The sequence below is a fragment of the Tachyglossus aculeatus genome, chromosome 5, assembly GCF_015852505.1.
Source record: "Tachyglossus aculeatus isolate mTacAcu1 chromosome 5, mTacAcu1.pri, whole genome shotgun sequence".
NCBI classification, from domain to species: Eukaryota; Metazoa; Chordata; class Mammalia; order Monotremata; family Tachyglossidae; genus Tachyglossus; species Tachyglossus aculeatus.
The window spans coordinates 68,143,835-68,164,415 of NC_052070.1; the positions used below are offsets into that span (position 1 = coordinate 68,143,835).

The 20,581-nt window shown below is 40.5% G+C and overlaps 1 protein-coding gene across 5 annotated transcripts in view; it reads right to left on the minus strand.

Moving 5' to 3' along the window:
- VPS13C (vacuolar protein sorting 13 homolog C) overlaps window positions 1-20,581 on the minus strand; it is a 192,363-nt gene that overhangs the window by 65,878 nt on the left and 105,904 nt on the right. For all 5 annotated transcript variants that reach the window (XM_038746191.1, XM_038746188.1, XM_038746189.1 and 2 more), the window contains 8 exons: window positions 17,985-18,141; window positions 13,578-13,711; window positions 12,225-12,394; window positions 9,313-9,560; window positions 6,992-7,221; window positions 2,939-3,031; window positions 2,263-2,628; window positions 1,044-1,130 (listed from right to left, as the gene is read on the minus strand). In XM_038746191.1, the coding sequence (XP_038602119.1) occupies window positions 1,044-1,130; window positions 2,263-2,628; window positions 2,939-3,031; window positions 6,992-7,221; window positions 9,313-9,560; window positions 12,225-12,394; window positions 13,578-13,711; window positions 17,985-18,141 (1,485 nt within the window). The remainder of the gene's footprint in view (window positions 1-1,043; window positions 1,131-2,262; window positions 2,629-2,938; window positions 3,032-6,991; window positions 7,222-9,312; window positions 9,561-12,224; window positions 12,395-13,577; window positions 13,712-17,984; window positions 18,142-20,581) is intronic.

Here is a 20,581-nt window from a genome sequence, read left to right on the forward strand (position 1 = left end):
CCCCAGGAAGCTGCAAGCTGAAAGTGTGGATGACCGAGATGGAAAGCCCAGAAAAAGAATCAATGCTGGTAAATCTGAAGAAAACTAAAACTTTCTTGTGACTATGGTTTAGGGACTGTAACTGTTAGGGCTAGGCCATTCTAATCAGATTTCCTTTTCATTTTAAAAAAAAGATTATTACTCAAATAAGTACTAAATGCATGTTAAGCACAGAAAGGACCTAGGGTTATGGAAGGGACACACTCTTTAAGAATATAAAGTCGGTGGGGGTGGGCTGGTCAAATTTGTCTGATCCAACAGCCCTGTAGAAGTTGTGGTGTGGTTGCTGACACCTCTTGATCACTGACCAGGAGGGGAAAATCTAATTTGTGAGCAGAGAGAGCCCTTGCTATACTAAGTGCCTGGGAGAATACAAAATAGTGGAGCTGATAAACACTCCCTCTGCCCACAATGCCTTCATAATCTAGTAAAGGAATCACAATCTTGTGGTTGTAATTTAAGCAGTATATCCTCTCTCTGTCTGTAAATCTCAGCAGGGGTGCTATCAGGCCCAGGTTTCTGCTACTTTTTATTCTTTACTGCTAATTACGGTAACTTCTTCAATAGATGGGACAAGTACCAATGAGATAATATAAATATTATTGACTTGATAAACCAAGTCACCTCAGTTTGGGCAATCTGAATCAGAACTTTTCCCAAAAGGAAGGGCTCACTTGATTCCAAAAAGCTTCACTTAGGAACATACAACTAAATGAATCTGTGCTTCGGAATAAACATCTGCAATGTAGGCAATTCCCCTGTGCCATAATGCGTGCATTCCTGACCACCACTGCATTAGAGAAAACTCACATATTATTACTCAATCTTTCTCAAACAAGGTGTCCCGTTCTATCCAGATGGACATGCATAGATAGAAGAATGTTCCTTATATTTGCTGTCATGTTCTATCCAAAACACATAGTAAAAACTCACCTTAAGGCTATACAACTGCCTATATATATATATATATATATATATATATATATATAGTATTATTTGCTTACTTCAAGTTTTAGGTTCCATTGTCTTTTCCCTTCCACTCTCTCAATCAGAGGTTCCCAGACGGCGTGTGTTTCATTGAAATAGTGAACCTGAAACAAGTAGCAAAGGGTTTTTATTTCATAAAACCAAAAGGAAAACAGTAGGGAGACCATTCTTGGCTTTGCAAAATTATGAATTTAAGCATACTGATTCATCTTCCCAACAGCAGGGTCTCTTAACATTTTCATTGTACCAAGTAGCAAAGGAATTTTATTTCATAAAACCAAAAGGAAAACAATAGAAAGGGCTTTTCTGGCTCTGCAAAATTATGGATTTAAGCATACTGACTCATCTTCTCAACAGCAGGGTCTCTAACATTTTCCTTGTGCCACTTTTGAATTATTTCTCTCATTTTCCTCTTACACAAATAGAAAAGGATTTTGTATTACCCAAATAAGAAGACTCATATTTAAGCACTACACAAATCTTTTTCCTTTGACTTTTCTCCTCATGTTAGGAAAGACATTCCCTAGTCCTAAATACACATCAGCTTCCAGGCGCAAAATCAGTCAACATAAATGTGTCATTTTTCCTTCACTATGTACACATTTGTGATAAGTAAAATCTGACAGAGCAGAAGGACAAATGATATAGGCTGCTGTAATTTAGAAAAATACTCTGGCTAGTTACTTATAATTTTAAAATCAATCAAACCTATTAACATATAGGTTCAGCAGTAAGCCACAATAAGGATATTGTTTTTTTCCCGCAATTCTATGAAATTGAAATGTTCAAAATATTTACTCAAGCAATCAGTGGCTATGTAGACAGACACTGAAGATAAAAATCTCTCTCCCACAAACTGCTGCTATACACAACTTGCTTTCTTTGTCATTTTTGTCCATACCATAAGGGAAGCAGCGTGGCCTATTGGAAAGAGGACGGGCCTGGGAATCTGGAGGACCGGGGTTTGAATTATAGCTCTGCCACTTGCCTCAACTCCCTCATGTACAAACTGGGAATTCAACACCTTATCTCCCATCTATTTTTGTTGTGGGCAGGGAAAATGTCTATCAACTCTATTGTGGTGTCCTTTCCCAAGCACTTAGTACTGTGCTCTGCATACAGTAAGCGCTCAATAAAAACAATTGATTTAGACTGTGAGCCCAATGTGGGAACTGATTTTCTTGCTTTTACCCCAGTGCTTAGTTCAATGCTCTGCACATAGTACGAGCTTATTACCTCTAATGTCACGTCAGCACTGCCAACCATCAAGGAAGTCCAGTTTTTAACTGACCCTAAAAATGTTGACTCTAACAATAATAACGGAACGGTTCGATGTCCCAGGCCACATTCCAGTGTAACTTGAACTGATTTCACACTAATGGAAAAATTCTCCTTTATGTTTGGCTGTTCAAGGTCTTTGAAATTTTCAGTCACTTCAGTTGCCATATCAACTCCAAGAAACCAGGCATTACAATCTTCAACTGATTTGACATCCCACAGCTTGCCAGTATTACTACATGTGTCTTTGGAATCATCTTCCTTTGTCTTTGGTTTCATAGCAGCCATAATGGTCACCACTGTATTAAGAATTATTGGTGAAATCTTAAAAAAAAATAAGAAAATTAAAACTTCATGACAATGTTCTCAAAGATGAAAACAGTAACATATATAAAATGTTCCTCAATATATTGAATGCCATTTTCAAACAATGTCTATAAGTAAAAAGTCTCACTTTCCAGTGTATAAAGGTTCAAAGGCTCTTGAATAAAATAAACTTTTAAATGTCCACATAGAATGATGTTGAACTTTAGGAAACAAAATCAACAAATACATTCAAAAAAGATGTGATAATACATTTTTGAAAGAGCATTCTTTAGGGGCTCTAATGAAAACAATGAAGGTTGGTACTAACCTTAATTATAAATTCCTCAACCATAACATCTATAGTCTGTTCTCCTGAAGACTGTCTGAAATTTTTCATAAATAAAGAACATGGTTGTACCACCTGAAGACAAAGAAAAAAATATACATGTGCTCAATTACGCAACCACTTGATTCCTAATAAACGCTAAAACTACGGTTTCCAATGTCTGTTCACACAGGGGAGTTAATTTAAATGCAATTCAGGGCAAATAGTAAAAAAGCAATTACTACATATTAGCTTAATTCTTCTTGGACAAGCTTTCTGATGTGACATCTCAAAGTACCTTTAGTAAATTACTTTCTGCCAAAATGTGTCTTCGCAATTTTAATAAACAGAATTTTTCAAATGAGATATACTCTCATAAAACATTTCTAAATGCTCACAAGATGCCCCTGGCTAATTTGGACAAATTAAGTTTCCAGGCCATAGCCAATCTGGTCAGTAATTCGAAATAACAGTTCAACTCTTTTTAAATTTCCAAATCCTATCAACAACTGCTTAAAACCATTTATATTATTCACCTGATGTTCAGCCACCCCATTTGGATGTACTACATAACAAGGACAAGGAACCCAATTCTTCCCTCATAGCAGTATGGACTGTCTTAATCCATGTAAATAGGGTTACACACCCAGTTCTGCTGATGGTTTCCTTATAACATTTGGGCAGAACCCAATGGAACAACTCCTGTCCACTTCAAATTGGTCAGCCCACAGCTCTCCCCATCTTCAACGCCTTCCTGAAATCCCACCTTCTCCAATAGGCTTTTCCCCATTTAATTTTTTTACTCCTCAAGCCATATCCTTGCAATAATCAACTCAGCACTGATGTACTCACAGCCACCCTGGCCACTTTTATAATTAACTGAATTGCATTTTCTATTATTTAATCAATATAGGGTATTTATTAACTGCCTGGGTGAGAGGTACTATACTAAGTGCTTAGGAGAAAACAGCAGAAAAGAGCTTTACATTCCCTGCACTCAAACAGCCTACATTTTATCCAAACTCGGCTTCACTAACACTGATCTCTCCTGCTTCTCCTCTTATCTCTCTGACCACTCCTTCCCAGTCTCTTTTGCAGGCTCCTTCTTCATCTCCCACCCTCTGAAAGTGGAGGCCCCTCAAGGCTCAGTTCTGGGTCCCCTTCTATTCTCCATCTACACCCACTCCCTTGGAGAACTCATTCACTCCCATGGTTTCCAACTGCCATTTCTAAGCAGATAATTCCCAAATCCACATCTCCAGCCCTGATCTCTCTCCTTCTCTGCAGTCTCGCTTTTCCTCCCGCTTCAGGACATCTCTACTTGAATGTTCCACCATCACCTCAAGCGTAACATGTCCAAAACATAACTCCTTATCTTCCCCCAAAAAACTCTGTTCTTCCACTGACTTTCCTATCCCTGTAAACAGCATCACAATCCTTACTGTATCATAAGCCCATAACCTTGGCATTGCCCCCAACTCATCTCTCTCATTCAACCTATATATTCAGTGTCACCAAATCCTCTGAGTTCAACATTCATGACACCCCTAAAATCTGCCCTTTCCTTTCCATCCAAACTGCTACTAGGCTGACCCAAGCACTTAATCTTATCCCACCTTGATTACTGCATCAGTCTCCTTACTGACCTCCCTGCCTCCTATCTCTCCCCACTCCAGTCCATAGTTCACTCTGTTGCCCAGATCTTTTCTATGAAATCATTCAGTCCATGTCTCCCCACTCCTCAAGAACCTCCAACAGTAGTCCATCCACCTCTGCATCAAAAAAACACTTTTAAAAACACTAAAAAGCTTTAAAGCACTCAATCAGCTTGCTCCCTCACTGATCTCCTACTACAACCCAGCCCACATATTTCGCTCCTCTAGTGCTGGCTTACTCAACGTGCCCCAATCTTGTCTATCTCATTGCCAACCCCTTTCCCACATCCTCCCACTGGCCTGGAATTCCCTCCACCTTTCTATGTGCCAGATCACCACTCTCCCAACATTCAAATTCAAAACCTTATTAAGGTCACATCTCCTCCAGGAAGCCTACCCCGATTCATCACTCTTTTCCCCGGCTCCCTCTCCTTTCTGCATCATCTACAAACTTGGATCTGTGTTCTTTGGGCAGTTGATATTTGCCCACTCTCAACCCCACGGCACTTCTGTCTATACACATATAAATATATAAATTACACATCTGCAAATTAGATATAATGAATTATTAGTGTCTATATCCCCCTTTAGACTGTAAGCTCTTTGTGGGCAAGGAACGTGTCTATCAACTCTAGTACAGTGCTCTGCAAACAGTAAGCACTCAATAAATATGACAATGAATGAATGTTATATTGTACTCTTCCAGGTGCTCAGTACAGCTCTCTACACACAGTATGCTCTCAAATAATACCATTGATGATGATGATCTAAAGGAAGAGCAGACAAAAATCATTTATTTATACATATAGTGAGAACGGGGAAGGTGAGAAGGAAGCAGCTCAGAGATACAAGTGGCTGAGGAGCAGAGAGGAGTAGATTTAGAAGAGCAAGTGCAAGTTCTCTTGAGAGCAGGCAGGGGAGAATTAAAACTTCTTGTTTGTTGTGGGCAGGGAATGTGTCTACCGACTCTGTTATACTGTACTCTCCCAAGTGTTTCAATACAGTACTCTGCATACCATAAATGCTCAATAAATACAAATGATTGACTGAATGGTAAGATGGTGAATGCAGGGGTGGGAAGGAACTGGGAAGTTGAGAGGATGACTTCAGAAAGCTCTCACAAATGGCTTCTATTTTAACAAGCAAGTAGTCAGCTAGGACATCAGGGACAACAGAGGGGAGAAGTAGGAATGAGAGAGAGAAGCGGAGCTAACAAATAAGCCTGAGAAGGAGAGGTGAGAAAGGAGGAAAAATGAGCACCATGTTGGCAAAACCAAAGTCTGAAAGTGTTTCAACGGGTAGGGAATGATCCACAGTGCCAAAGGATGCTGAGAGCTCAACCATGTATTTATCCACTTAGCCAATCTTCCATTCTCTTTTTCCTTCCATATTCATGGGGAAATTATCTCCTCTCTGCTTCATAGAAATTTCTAAGCTGATTGGCCACATCCAGCTCTGACTTATACCACCTCTGGCTTTCTATCCCTAACTTGGCTTCCGCTGCTCTTTCCCAGTTCTAATCTTGCACTACCTAGTCCTGTTCTTATCACTGCTAGATTGTGATTTCTTTAAGGGCAGGGTTGTGTCTACTTCAGTGTACTCTCCCAGACATTTAAAACAGTGGTTTGCAATAAGATGTTGTTGGTTGTCTGACTGATTGATTGCTGCTTCCTCCGCCCTCATTAACTTACTCCTGGGATGTTCCTTACTGTCCCAAAGCCACTCCAAAGTTCTGGAGATTGAAAAATGATTTCAGAAGCGCTTACTGAAAATCTCGCTGCTCCTTTCACTTTCACAAAAGAGCAAGGTAGGCCTGCACAGTCATGACTCGATTTTTGAACCAGTTTGAGAGCCAGATTCTTCTATCTCTTTCTTGTCTGGAGCTCAAAACAGAAAGTAGAAATCTCCAGGAATGCCATGGATGAAGTGAGATCAAGCAATAGAGGGCAGAGCCAAGGACAGATACTGTAAGCCTGTTGCAGGCAGGGATTGTCTCTCTTTATTGCTGTATTGTAATTTCCAAGCACACAGTACAGTACTCTGCACACATTAAACGCTCAATAAATGCAACTGAATGAATAAATGCAAAGGGCACCACATGGAGTGGCAATGCAGACTATGGTGTGAAAAAGTGTTACATACCAATCGATAATATTTACTAAGTGCTTATTCCGTACGGAGCACTGTACTAACTGCTTGAGAGAATACAAAAGTGTTAAAAGCCCAAATGCTCGCTTAAATTGTTCATCATTAATTTAATAGGTGTGATTGTGTGAAAATAGTACTATTGCTATAAAATTCTCAATCACTACTGCAGAGAAAAAGAATTACAAATGCTAATTTTAATAAACTATTCTGGCTATTCCCTTTCCCCAAACATCCAATCACAATTGACTCTTACTGTAGTAATGTTCTTCCCTCTTTTCTCTCCTAGAAAAGGGCAAGCTAGGACTTTCAAATCCTTCACAGAGGCGGTCATCTCTTGTTTGAGGTTGGATGAAGACAGGCACAAGTCACATCGAAATGAAGCGGTCAGGGCAGGAGCATCAGCCTTGGTCAAATTGGCGACAAAAACAACTTCTGGATCCACAACCACTGCTTTTAAAGTCATATTTGTTCTTGCAGAGCTCTCTGTGTGAAAATAAAGAGAGGGTAAGTCAAAGAATTGTGCAGGAAGAACTGACTGCATACACGATAATATTACATATGACCAGCACGTTGTGACTTTTTTTGTGTAATAGATGACTTTGTTACATTTCCCACAAGTAGTATTAGCTGTCTTTATCAGTGGCAACAATAATAATCCATAGGGGGACCAACAAGGCTTTTTCTACAGTAATGGTGAGTATACTGAGAATGAGATGATATGAAATGATAAATTCATTGGATATCATATCAATGAGGCAATGGAATGCTGTGACCCAAACAAGACATACAGATCATTAAGTTTAGCTACTCAAAATTTACAGTTGCCCTGTTTTTTAGTGGCTCAGTAAACTATGTGGAGAGGGGTGATGGCCTTAGTTTTATTCTCGATGTCAAGGAACACATAAAAATAAGCAAAAACCTTGTATCCTGGTACAGGATCCAAGGATTCCCTCCTCCCCTGCAGCCCAGGCTGAGAGGAAGGATAAAAATAGCTTTCCCTTTGGTCAGAACTTAGGGGTGCAGAGGATTGAGAATGATTCTTTATGGACTTTTCCCCAGAATCAGAAAGCACAACCCAGGTATCTCTTTGACCCCCCACAATATTTCTGGATTCTTTATTCATTTAATCGTATTTATTGAGTGCTTACTGTGTGCAGAGCACTGTACTAAGTGCTTTATGAAAGGAGGCCTGCCTGTGTGCTTTGTTTGGTTGTCTGTCTCCCCCTTCTAGACTGTGAACCCGTTGTTCGGTAGGAATTGTCTCTGTTGCCAAACTGTACTTTCCAGGAGCTCAGTACAGTGCTCTGCACACAGTAAGTGCTCAATAAATACGACTGAATGAATGAATAAGTTATTAGACCATGAGCTGTTTGGCAGGGACTTCAAACTATAATTCCTTAAGCTCACTGCTTCTTAGCTGCAGAAATATTCTATCTCTCTGTGACGGCAGAAGCTAAAACAGTTCATGATCCCTTAAAGTATCAATTAGAATGGCCTACTCAACACTACGTGGCAGGAAAACAAGATGCACCCAATTACCAACTAATCATCACTTTAGAGCTGGCAAGTGGACTGAATCACAGCCAAGACAAGACAAGCCAAGCTATGCTCCAACTTGTCTCGCCTGGAGTCTAGGGCAGGGGCAAGACAAAATGATGCCGACTTCGAAACCACCGATAAACAAAGATGCTGCTCCCCTTCCCTTACTCTTATCTTAGGGGCCACATCCAGCAACAGAGGTGGTTAGGAGGCACAAAAGGGACAAGGGCATGGCAGCAACTGAAGTTTCTCCAGCAGTGAACATTTCTTCTCACACAACATGGGCTCTTCTGGGACATTATTCAGCACTGAATCCTGCACAAAGTTAGTGTGGCCTAGTAGAAAGAGTGAGGGACTGGGAATCAGAAAACCCTGGTTCAAGTCTCAGCTCTTCTGCTGGCCTACTGAATGATCTAGGCAAAGTCACATATCACTCTAGGCTTCAATTTCCTCATCTGTAAAGTCCCCATGAGACAGACTGTGAGCCCCATGCAGGACCGATACTGTGTCCAATCTCACAACTGTGTATGTATGGCAGCATTAGGCATAAAGCAAATTCTTAAGAAATGCCATTAATGACTGGAGCAAAATAGAGTTCATTTCTTCATGCCCAGGACTGTTTGGGAGAGAGAATAATAATAATAATGGCATTTGTTAAGCGCTTACTATGTGCCAAGCACTGTTCTAAGTACCGGGGGGAAACAAGGTAATCAGGTTGTCCCACATGGGGACTCACAGTCTTAATCCCCATTTTAAGATGAGGTAACTGAGGCACAGAGAAGTCAAGTGACTTGCTCAAAGTCACAAAGCTGACAAGTGGCTGAGCCGGGATTAGAACCTCTGACTCCCAAAAAGGAGAGGCAAAATTAGCAAACACGGCCTTTATAACAGATTCAAGTGTTTTGCCCCCATCTTAAATTTTGTGTTTGCCTCATGAGACACTGTCTTGGATACAAAATTTTTACTAACTGTTCCCTGAAAAGTACCTTTAAAGTTTTACTACCAATGCCCGGCATGTATACCCATTTTGCCAACCTTTTTCCGGTTTACTTTTTGCTGCGGAAATCTGTTTTTGTGAAATCTGGAATGATTTTTCAGCTGGAACAGATGGACTTTGAGGTAGAGCCTTAATGAAGAAATCTGCTACCGTCATCAAGAACTCCACGCTTGCACACACGTACAACTTGTCGAGAACAGCATCTATTTTACTCCCGTTTTTGTCTTGCTGGTAGTTTATATCCATCATAAAACTGTTATTTTGACCATTCTTCTTGTCAATCATTCTGGGAAAAAAAGGAATATGAAGTTTTAATTGGTTTAATAAGAATAGTTATTGAGTCCCCACATGGTGCCCCTCTCAGGACCGCACCTGGAGAGTTTCCTGTACTCAGTCTTTGGGAGGGAGAGTCAAGCAGAGGCATATTCATTCCATTCCTAGGTTGGACGGTGGCTAGCAAGTGGAGGGCTATCTGCTAAAAGTCAAAACTAACCTGTGCCGGGCAGAAGCGGCATAGGAGAGAGTTGAGGGTGGAGATTCAAGTTGACCACGTGAAGAAAACAATTGGTAAACCACTAGTACATTTTTACCACGAAAACCCTATGGATGCACTGCAAGAACGAATGCAGATGGAGGTGGGGCGTTCTGGGAGAGATATGTGCTCGGAGTCACTATGGGCCGAAGACAACTCGACAGCATACGACAAGACCCACTTGGTGCGGCACCCCGTATTAGGCGCTTGGGACATACCGAACAAAGAGCTCATGGTGGGCAGGGAATGTGTCTGCTTATTGCTAAATTGTACGCTCTCAAGCACTTTGTACAGTGCTCTGCACACAGTAAGTGCTCAATAAATACGACTGAATGAATGACTGTAAGTGACATGTCCACGGAAGGACTTTACGATGTAAAGGGGAGTCGAACATAAATATATTTACAATATGTTCATAAATTACACTCACTCACTTTTAATCACAGATTTTAATTCTGCCCAGATCACTGAAAGACACCTCCTGTCTGGGAGAGAATTAGAGAAGCAGCGTGGCTCAGGGGAAAGAGCCCAGGCTTTGGAGTCAGAGGTCATGGGTTCAAATCCCGGCTCCGACACTTGTCAGCTGTGTGACTTTGGGCAAGTCACTTCACTTCTCTGGGCCTCAGTTCCCTCATCTGCAAAATGGGGATGAAGACTGTGAGCCCCCTGTGGGACAACCTGATCACCTTGTATCCTCCCCAGCGCTTAGAACAGTGCTTTGCACATAGTAAGCGCTTAATAAATGCCATTATTATTATTATTATTACCCAGATAATACAACCTCCCAAATGTTATTTACATTTCTAAACTCTTTAATAATTACTTACGTTACTGTTAAAGGTTAGGAAACTACATGGCTGAGAAGTCATAGGCCATCTTTTTTCAGTAAAACAGCCTGCATACATAAAATTTACTTGGTTATATAAGCTATGTCTATCACGCTTTTAGGAAGATATTCTCTCCAAGTTGGTCACATATAATTGGATGGAGTTGAGTTGATTTAAGAACTGTACCAATATGAGGACTGAGTAATCAAAAATACTTATTGATGGCTTACTGCATGCAGAACACTGAATTAAGTGCTTAGAGAAGTACAATCGAGTTTGATAACATGATCTCTAGCCTCCAAGAACTTATAATCCACAAAAAGCAAAGGGGGATGGAGCACAGATCTACACATCTCTCTCCAGCTGACTGACAGTACATTGGGGTCAGTTTTTTCACTGACAAATTCAGCCAGCATTCCCTACTGCTCTAATAATAATAATTATTATTATGGTATTTATTAAGTGCTTATTATGTGCCAGGCACTGTACTGTACACTATACTGACACAAGCAAATCAGGTTGGACACAGCCGGTGGCTCGTGTGGGGCTCACAGTCATCATCATCATCATCATCATCATCAATCGTATTTATTGAGGGCTTACTATGTGCAGAGCACTGTACTAAGCGCTTGGGAAGTACAAATTGGCAACATATAGAGACAGTCCCTACCCAACAGTGGGCTCACAGTCTAAAAGGGGGAGACAGAGAACAAGACCAAACATACTAACAAAGTAAAATAAATAGAATAGATATGTACAAATAAAATAAATAAATAAATAGAGTAATAAATCTCAATCTCAGTCTCAATCCCCATTTTACATGTTACGTAACTGAGGCCCAGAGAAGTGAAGTGATTTGCCCAAAGTAATGATAATAATAATTACTGTGGTATTTGTTAAGAGCTTACTATGTGCCAAACACTGTACTAAGCACTGGGGTGGATACAAGAAAATCAGGTTGCAAAAAGACCCTGTCCCACATGGGGTTCACGGTCTCAATCCCCATTTTACAGTTTAGGGGACTGAGGCACAGAGAAGAGAAGTGACTTGCCCAAGGTCACACAGCAGACAAGTGGCAGAACCCAGATTAGAATCCATGACCTTCTGACTCCGAGGCCCATGCTCTAGCCACAACTCCACGCCGCTTCTCTCCTTCTGCCACAGTGTACGTATACCAAGTAAATAATCCCATGATTAAGTACAGTGACCTCCCCACAAATGCAGTGATGACAAATGATTTTTTATTAGATTTACAATTTTCAAATTTTAAAGACTAAAGGAAACTAGAAACACTTTCCCATAAACACTTTCAATATTATTAAATGCTACTTGCCCTATTTTCTCCATTCTTATCTCCAAGCTTTCATTCCATCTTACAAGTGAAATGAAATCCTAATCATTTCAGTTTCCTTTAATGTCAATTTTGAACCACTTTAAAAAGATTGATTATATAAAATGATTCTCCAGCCTTCCATCACTATTCCAAACAAAATTCCCCAGGATGCAACAACTCTGATGATCCCAGACCTAAAAATTCCCCAAGTCCAATTTCAATCTAAAAGATTTCACAAGGGAAACAGTGCTGACACACCTGGAGGTAACTTTCTGAACATTTGCTCTGAGGTCATCAAGGGTACAAGCCTGAAGTTTAACATTGACATTCACTGTGCCATCTTTAAACATCTTCCCTGCTGATGTCATAAGATGCAGTCTGAGCTCACCAAAGCGCAAATGATCGCTACGGGATGAAAGTGTGGATTGCTATAGGAGAGAAGAGCAAAAAGAAGTCACTTGGTATTTGAAGCATATTGAGAACAGCCTTACACTCATCACAAAAAAGAACACTGTGATTCCTACTTAGGTTTAAATGGAAGATTATGAAACTAAGTCTTCAGTTGTTGGTGTTACATTATCTAAATCTAGTTTTATTTTGTGTTCTTTATTGCAGTCCCCAAATTTACAACACAACTGGATTCTGAGGACCGTATCTTGAGAAGAAGCATGATATAATGGAAGGGGCATGGGCCTGAAAATCAGACAACCAGGGTTCTAACCCTGGTTCCATTATTTACTGGCTGTGTGGTCTTGGACAAGTCACTTAACTTCTCTAAGCCTCAGTTTCTTCATCTGTAAAATTAGGGATCAATGCCTGTTCTCTCTCCTACTTCGATGGTGAGCATCATAGTAGAACCAGGACTAGGGTCACCCTAATCATCAATCGTATTTATTGAGCGCTTACTATGTGCAGAGCACTGTACTAAGCGCTTGTGGACTTGTATCTACTACAGAACAGTGCTTGTGACATTACAGCGCTTAATAAATCGCATAATTAGTAATTACTACATGTCAGCGCCACATTGAAGTTGTACCCTCTCAGACACTTAGTACAGTCTCTGAACACGGTGGACACTCAATATGTTCTGTTAATGATGATGAGTTACCAAAAGAGTGTGACTCCAGAGGGACCAGAAGATTATTAAATATCAAAGCACTGATTGTCCAGCACCCATTAAAACTCACTTGTCAGTTTACTTTTCACCGTCAAACACTCCGAGGTAGATTAGAATTATTATAAATTTGTGACTGCTAATTCACTAGTCTATCAACAGTTAAGTGAAAACAGAATACTGTCCTTTCTTTCTAGTCTATTCTGTCACCAAAACCCTTAATTGTAGGAAACAATTTAGAATGGGAGCAAAGCAAGGTGATGTGGATGTTTACAAGGGTAGGAATAATGACTAATAAAGACAGCTTTAAATGAAAAATAATTATCTGTCTAAATATTTTTGGAAAAGTATTTTGAGGTGGATCTAAATATTCAGTTTATGACGTCATACTTCCAAATTGCATTGAGAGGGTTTATTTTTTTTATTTCAGACTGTGTATGTGTTCATTATCACTGATTGATTAATTATATTTGCTACTGTGGAGTTCCACCACATACCTGGTTGATATCATTATTGTATAGAACAAGTGAAAGAGATTCAAAGTGAAAATCAAATTTAAGAGTTGGACAATGATCAAATGGAGGATGGCATTCTTTAAAATCATCTTGTCCTGAAGTTTCTACAACTGGACCTGCAAATAAAATAATTTGAAAGTAAATTAATTTATAAAAGCTATTTGAATGAAATATTTATTATAAATAGTTTGCAAATAAAGAAAACAGGTTAAAAATCAGATTTTTACATTTTTTGTTTTACATTCATTTCTAAATGATCTTAAACTGAAAAGGATCAAAGATTTTGTTAAATGAGATTTAAGCAGGTGTATGTAATTTACATCTCCCCTTCAAGTTATGTGTAAGACAAAGAGCCTTTGGCTGCAGAATTGATATATAGGAGAGTTTAGCGTGATGCTTGACACGTAGTAAGCCACCTGTCAGACCCCAGCACTCCCGGAGTCAAAGCCTCCCTGAAAGTCCACCTCCCGCAACATGCCTTCTCAAGCAGCATGGCTCAGTGGAAAGAGCCCGGGCTTTGGAATCAGAGGTCATGGGTTCAAATCCTGACTCCGCCAATTGTCAGCTGTGTGACTTTGGACAAGTCACTTAACTTCTCTGGGCCTCAGTTACCTTATCTTGTAAAATGGGGATTAAGACTGTGAGCCCCCCGTGGGACAACCTGATCACCTTGTAACCTCCTCAGCGCTCAGAACAGTGCTTTGCACATAGTAAGCGCTTAATAAATGCCATTATTATCATTATTATTATCATTATTGCTTCCTAGCATGCCAAATCATATAAATCTCTCAAGAGCCATCTCTGGCACTTGTAAACCTGACACTCAGCCTCAGTACTTTTGCATAGATATATATATATAGATATATATATATATATATATATATATACACATATACACACGTCACCTGTATATATGTATATGTTTGTACATATTTGTTACTCTATTTATTTATTTTGCTTGTACATATCTATTCTATTTCTTTTATTTTGTTAGTATGATTGGTTTTGTTTTCTGTCTCCCCCTTTTAGACTGTGAGCCCACTGTTGGGTAGGGACTGTCTCTATATGTTGCCAACTTGTACTTCCCAAGCGCTTAGTACAGTGCTCTGCACACAGTAAGTGCTCAATAAATACGATTGATGATGATATATATATATATACACATATATACATATGTATATACATATATATGTGTGTGTATATATTTATAGGAGAGAGAGAGAGGGAGGGAGAGAGGGAGAGAGGGAGGGAGGGAGAGAGAGAGAGAGAGAGAGAGAGAGAGAGAGAGAGAGAGAGAGGGAGAGAAAGAGGGAGAGAAAGAGGGAGAGAAAGAGGGAGAGAAAGAGGGAGAGAAAGAGGGAGAGAGAGAGAGGGGGAGAGAAAGAGAGAGAGAGAGAGAGGTGGGGGGGTTTATATACTGGGAAGCAGCATGACCTAGTGGATAAAGCATGGGCCTGTGAGCCAGAAGTACCTGGGCTCTAATTCCGGCTCTGCCACTTGTCTGCTGTGTAACTCTGGGCAAGGCACTTCATTTCTCTGTGCCTCAGGTAGATACTTCATCTGTACTTGTTTTGTTCTGTAGTCTGTCTCCCCCTTCCAGACTGAGCGCCCGTTGTTGGGTAGGGACCATCTCTATATGTTGATGATTTGTACTTCCCAATCGCTTAGTACAGTGCTCTGCACACAGGCAGTGCTCAATAAATACAATTGAATGAATGAATGAATCTGTACAATGAGGATTAAAATTGTGAGCCCCATGTAAGTCAGGGATTGTGTCCAACCTGATTAGTGTGTATCTACCCCAGTGCTCAGAACAATGCCTGGCCCGTAGTAAGTGTTTAACAAATGCCATTTAAAAAAAAAAGACTGCTAGCCAAACATTAAGGAAAGGTTCAATCTCTCTAGCCCTCTCCTGCTATAACAGCAGTTAATATGTTGTACCTATGTGTGTATTTTGCACTTGTGAGTATGAATTTCTTGTCTTTCTTTCCCTCTCTGCCTGTCCCCATCTGGCTGGCTGCTTTTCCTGCCTTCATCCCTCGTGGACTGCTTTGCAAGTTTTTTCTACCAACACTGTACTAGAAGAGAATAATAAAGATGGTTCTTTTCATCCATTTTAATTGCTCCTGTTCTATTTAATAATATGGCTGGAAGTAATTTTACAAAATTATTACTAATTTGCAGAATTTTTATAAATGTGGCCAGTGTATCACCACATATTTGGCCTACCTACAGCATTGAATTTTACAAGTCTGGGCTAAAGATAACACAGTTTACTTTGGAGGCTAGAAAGTTAAGGAACAGAGGTGAAAACATCACAATTTAGCCTCTGAGATACAAGTATTCATTTGTGCTTCCTCCATCCCCATCCTCTCCCTTCAACTCAACAAGATTTGGAAGGCAGAGGGAAGCAAAAGTGGTAGCTATGGTCCAATGAGATTTGGTCCTTCCCTCTTCATTCCCCACTACCATACGGCAATACTGAGAGAGGAAGATGGGCTCCTCTAGACTGTAAACTTCCCATGGGCAAGGAAAAGAAGAAAGAAGAAGAAGAAAGAAGGGAAGAAGGGAAGAAGAAGGAAGAAGAAAGAAGAAGAAAGAAGAAGGAAGAAGAAAGAAGAAAGAAGAAGAAAGAAGAAGAAAAGAAGAAGAAAGAAGAAGAAGAGGAAGAGGAAGAGGAAGAAGAAGAAGAAGAGCATTTATTAAGCGCTTACTGTGTGCAAAGCACTGTTCTAAGCGCTGGAGAGGTTACAAGGTGATCAGGTTGTCCCAAGGGGGCCTCACAGTCTTCACCCCCATTTTACAGATGAGGGAACTGAGGCCCAGAGAAGTGACGTGACTTGTCCAAAGTCACACAGCTGGCAATTGGCAGAGCCGGAATTTGAACCCCTGACCTCGGACTCCAAAGCCCGTGCTCTTTCCCCTGAGCCACACTGCTTCTCTAACATGTCTACAACTCTGTTGTATTGGACTCTCCCAAGTGCTTAGTATAGTATTCTGCACAGGGGACGCACTCTATAAATACCACTGATTGATTGAAGGGTAAACAGGGCCAGCATCTCTGAGCTTACAACTCACTTTCAGGACACATGACCAATTCTTTAGGCTTCTTCCCACCTAAGGAACTGCCTTGGGTTTGGAACTAACCTTCAACCCCCTGCCAAGCATCCTGCCAATCCAGTAGCCGGTGGGTAGAAACCAAAGGTGGTCCATATTGGCAGAAGCTGGGGCAGATAGGGGATTCATGGGGTTATTAGAGGGCCAAGTGGCCGCACAGACCGAGGCTACCGCCTCTCAAGGTTGTGTTTCTAGGCACTTTGCCAAATTTGTTTCAGGAGCCAAGATCATTCCCTTTGGATGCCCTGCTTTGGAAGATGGTGCATGAAGTGGGGATCTAGGAGGAGCTTCAGTAGCCAAACCTGAAGCAGGGAACACACCGTGCTACCTAAATAAATGGTCACCCAAAATTCTTTTCTCCATCACCTATTTCGGTTTTCCATCCCCTGCCCATTCCCAGGCCAGCTCAGAGGTAACACATAATTGCGGGCCGGGACACAACAATTTAAATGAGATTGTTTACCAGTTGCTATTCATTCATTCAATTGTATTTATTAAGCGTTTATTGTGTGCAGAGCACTGTACTAAACACTTGTCTACAGAAGACTAAAGAAAAAACAAGACAAATTAACAGAAAGATTTCTACTGGGCATAAAGAACATTCTGATTAAAACCAGCATGTGAGGGATTTCCACTCCTGGAAATCTTCAAGAAAATAGTTTCTAACTGCCCCAAATATTCTAGTAATAAATTTGTAGATGCCAGGTACTGAATCAGATGCTCTTTAGGGGATAGACCCTTCCATTTCTGTGATTCAAAGCATACGGAATCCTTCAAATAAGACATTATATAGGGAGAATAAAAAGTGATTAATTGGGTCACCTAATCACAATTTTTTCTATACCGGAATTGTTTTTTCAACCTGGCAGTCTTCAATAAAATATGACCAATAACTTCACTGAATAGCAAATGCAAATGAAGAATAGTAATTCTAGAACATGTTCTCTGGAACAAATTAACAGACAGATTTCTACTGGGCAAAACAAAAAAAAAATCCTGATTCAAGCCAAGGTTTGAGGGCTTTACATTCCTAAAAATTTTCAAGAAAAGGATAGTTTCCAACTGTCCCAGATGTTCCAGTAATAAATTTACATGCTTTGGAAATTGTATAGCAAGAGCTAAGGAAAATTAACAAACTATAAAAAATAATATTAACCGAACAGGGTATTGTATTCCTGAATTAGCCTTCTCAGCTTGGACAACTATTTTTAAAAAGTTAAAACATTTTCTGTTCCTGAAATGGAATTTTTTTAAAAGAGTTTTAGTTTAAACCTTTCAAGTGATCCAATCCACTCTGATGTTTTCCATGTTTTACTCTGGGGGGATCCGGAATCGTAGGTGGTGTAGCACTTGACTGCGACGAAACCTCTCCAAGATTCTCCAGCAAAATTTTCATGAGAACAGTTAGGTCATCTTCACTAAGCGCAATCTGAAAATTATCAAGAAATACTTAATTCTGTTTGCAGCAGAGGTGTCCCAGAACTGTGGAACTGGAACCAAGAAGAATGATTTTGAAGGAAGTTCTTATTCAGAGACCCATTGCATAAGTTCAAAAATTGAAATACAGAAAAAAATCTTAATTTTTCATTTCCATTTTCTTAAGTGAAATCCCTAATGTTAAGAGTCTACAAAGCCTTTTTCCCCCACAATTCTTTCAACATTTTTCTTCTTCTGGGCCACTTACTAATAACACATCCAGTCACATACATACATTCCCGCTACACCAAATCATTTTCCCCAATGCCTCCTGTTAGCACCGTGCCCTAATATCACCTAATAGTCTTTTTTGGAATTTATGTATTTTCTTTTTGGTGCTCTTCATCTACTAAAATGACAAGCGTCATGTGCAAATATCCAATTGTCTTCTTTTAACTTATATCTACAAAGATAAGTACACACTCTCCAGTGTTATGAACCACTCCCAAACTTCCCCACCCGCTTCTCACAATCATCATCATCATCAATCGTATTTATTGAGCGCTTACTGTGTGCAGAGCACTGTACTAAGCACTTGGGAAGTACAAGTTGGCAACATATAGAGACAGTCCCTACCCAACAGTGGGCACAATAAGCATCTTACTCTCCATTTCTTGGCCCAGAACTGTCCTGGAGCGGCAGCGGAGCCCAGAAGCATCAGCATTATTTCCAAAGCCGGTTGGCTCTCGGCTATTGCACCCACCACCACCAACTCTGGTGTGGCAACTCTGACCTATCAGAGTCTCTTCCAACCATTCAAGGAGGAATAGAAGTATGCAATAAAGGAAATCAACAGAGCTCACCCTGCTGCCCGGATAATTTTTCTTCAAAAATGTTCAGGGCATGGCTCCCCATTCCTCAAAAGACTCCAGTGGTTGCCCATCCAACTCCGCATCAAACAAATACTTCTCGCCAATTGGTTTAAAGCGCTCAATCACCTTGCTCCCTTCCTACCTCACCTCACTACTCTCCAACAAAATGGGAATTAAGACTGTGAGCCCCATGTGGGCTATAATTCTACTTATCTATTTTGATGCTGTTGATGCCTGTCTACTTGTTTTGTTGTCTGTCTCCCCCTTCTAGACTGTGAGCCCGTTGTTGGGTAGGGGCTATCTGTTGCCAAACTGTACTTTCCAAGAGCTTAGTACAGTGCTCTGCACACGGTAAGCGCTCAATAAATACAACTGAATGAATGAATGAACGTGGGACAAGGACTGCGTCCAACCCAATTTGCTCCTATCACCCCAGTGCTTAGTACAGTGCCTGGTACCTAGGTAAGCACTTAATAAATGCCATAATTATTATTGATCTACGGTTCTACAACTGTGGGTTTGTAACTTTCATGTGACTCTATGACTACCAGTTCCACTAGGCTTCACACTTACATGAGGGAAGAGGAAGCCAGGAGTCACTCCTTGGTGCCCATCCCTGAAGTGTAAGCTGTATCAATCAGAAATATGGACTAGGGAAGCTACAGAGGGGCCAGGTTGCGGGAAGAAAGACACCCTCAGCCACCTTGAGACAACGAAAGGCAAGCTGTATGTCTGAGAGAATAGGACACAGAGGGAGCTCATGACATTTCGGTGTCGGGTAGTGTGCTCTGCACACAGTAAGCGCTCAATAAATACGATTGATTGATTGATTGGAGAGCCAGAGTGCAAGATAGTTCTGATGAAAACGGAGGATTGGCACTGGAGGGGATCACAGAGAATGCATGGAGGTTCCAAATCCAGCAGTTAAGACTCTGGAGAACCATAACCCCTCATGTCTCCACTGCCTGCCTTCTCCCACTCCCTTCTGTGCTGCCTTGACTTCTTCCCTTTATCCATCTCCACTGCCCCCCAAAGTCCCACAGCACTTGCGTACATATCTGTAATTTCATTTATTTATATTAATGTCCATCTAGACTGTAAGGCTTGCTGTGGGCAGGGAATGTGTCTGTTATATTATTATATTGTACTCTCCCAACTGCTTAGTAAGAGTGCTCCACTCTCCATAACTACAACTAGCTAACTTATGATCAAAACGTGGGAAGGTGGAATGTTTTGAAGGAACCACAGAATCACCTTGTACTATCAAAGAATGCGATTGCTTTTTAAAATAAGAAACTTACTGGGCTTATCTAAAAAAACCAAATCCCACCCTTTTAGATTAAAAACATTTTTATGTGACTGCAGTGGGTTTGCAAAACTTTTGAATTGAGACTCTTCAGTGTTCTTTCCTAGGAACTAGCTATGTTACAACAATAACAAAAATGTTGGAGCTTAAGAAATCATACCACCAACTCCATCTGATATGTGCTTCATGCAGTGTATTGTCAAATGAACATTTTGTGTTTGGCACAAAGTATCGCAAAGCCCAGTCACCCAATTTTAACATTAACTGCTCCTACT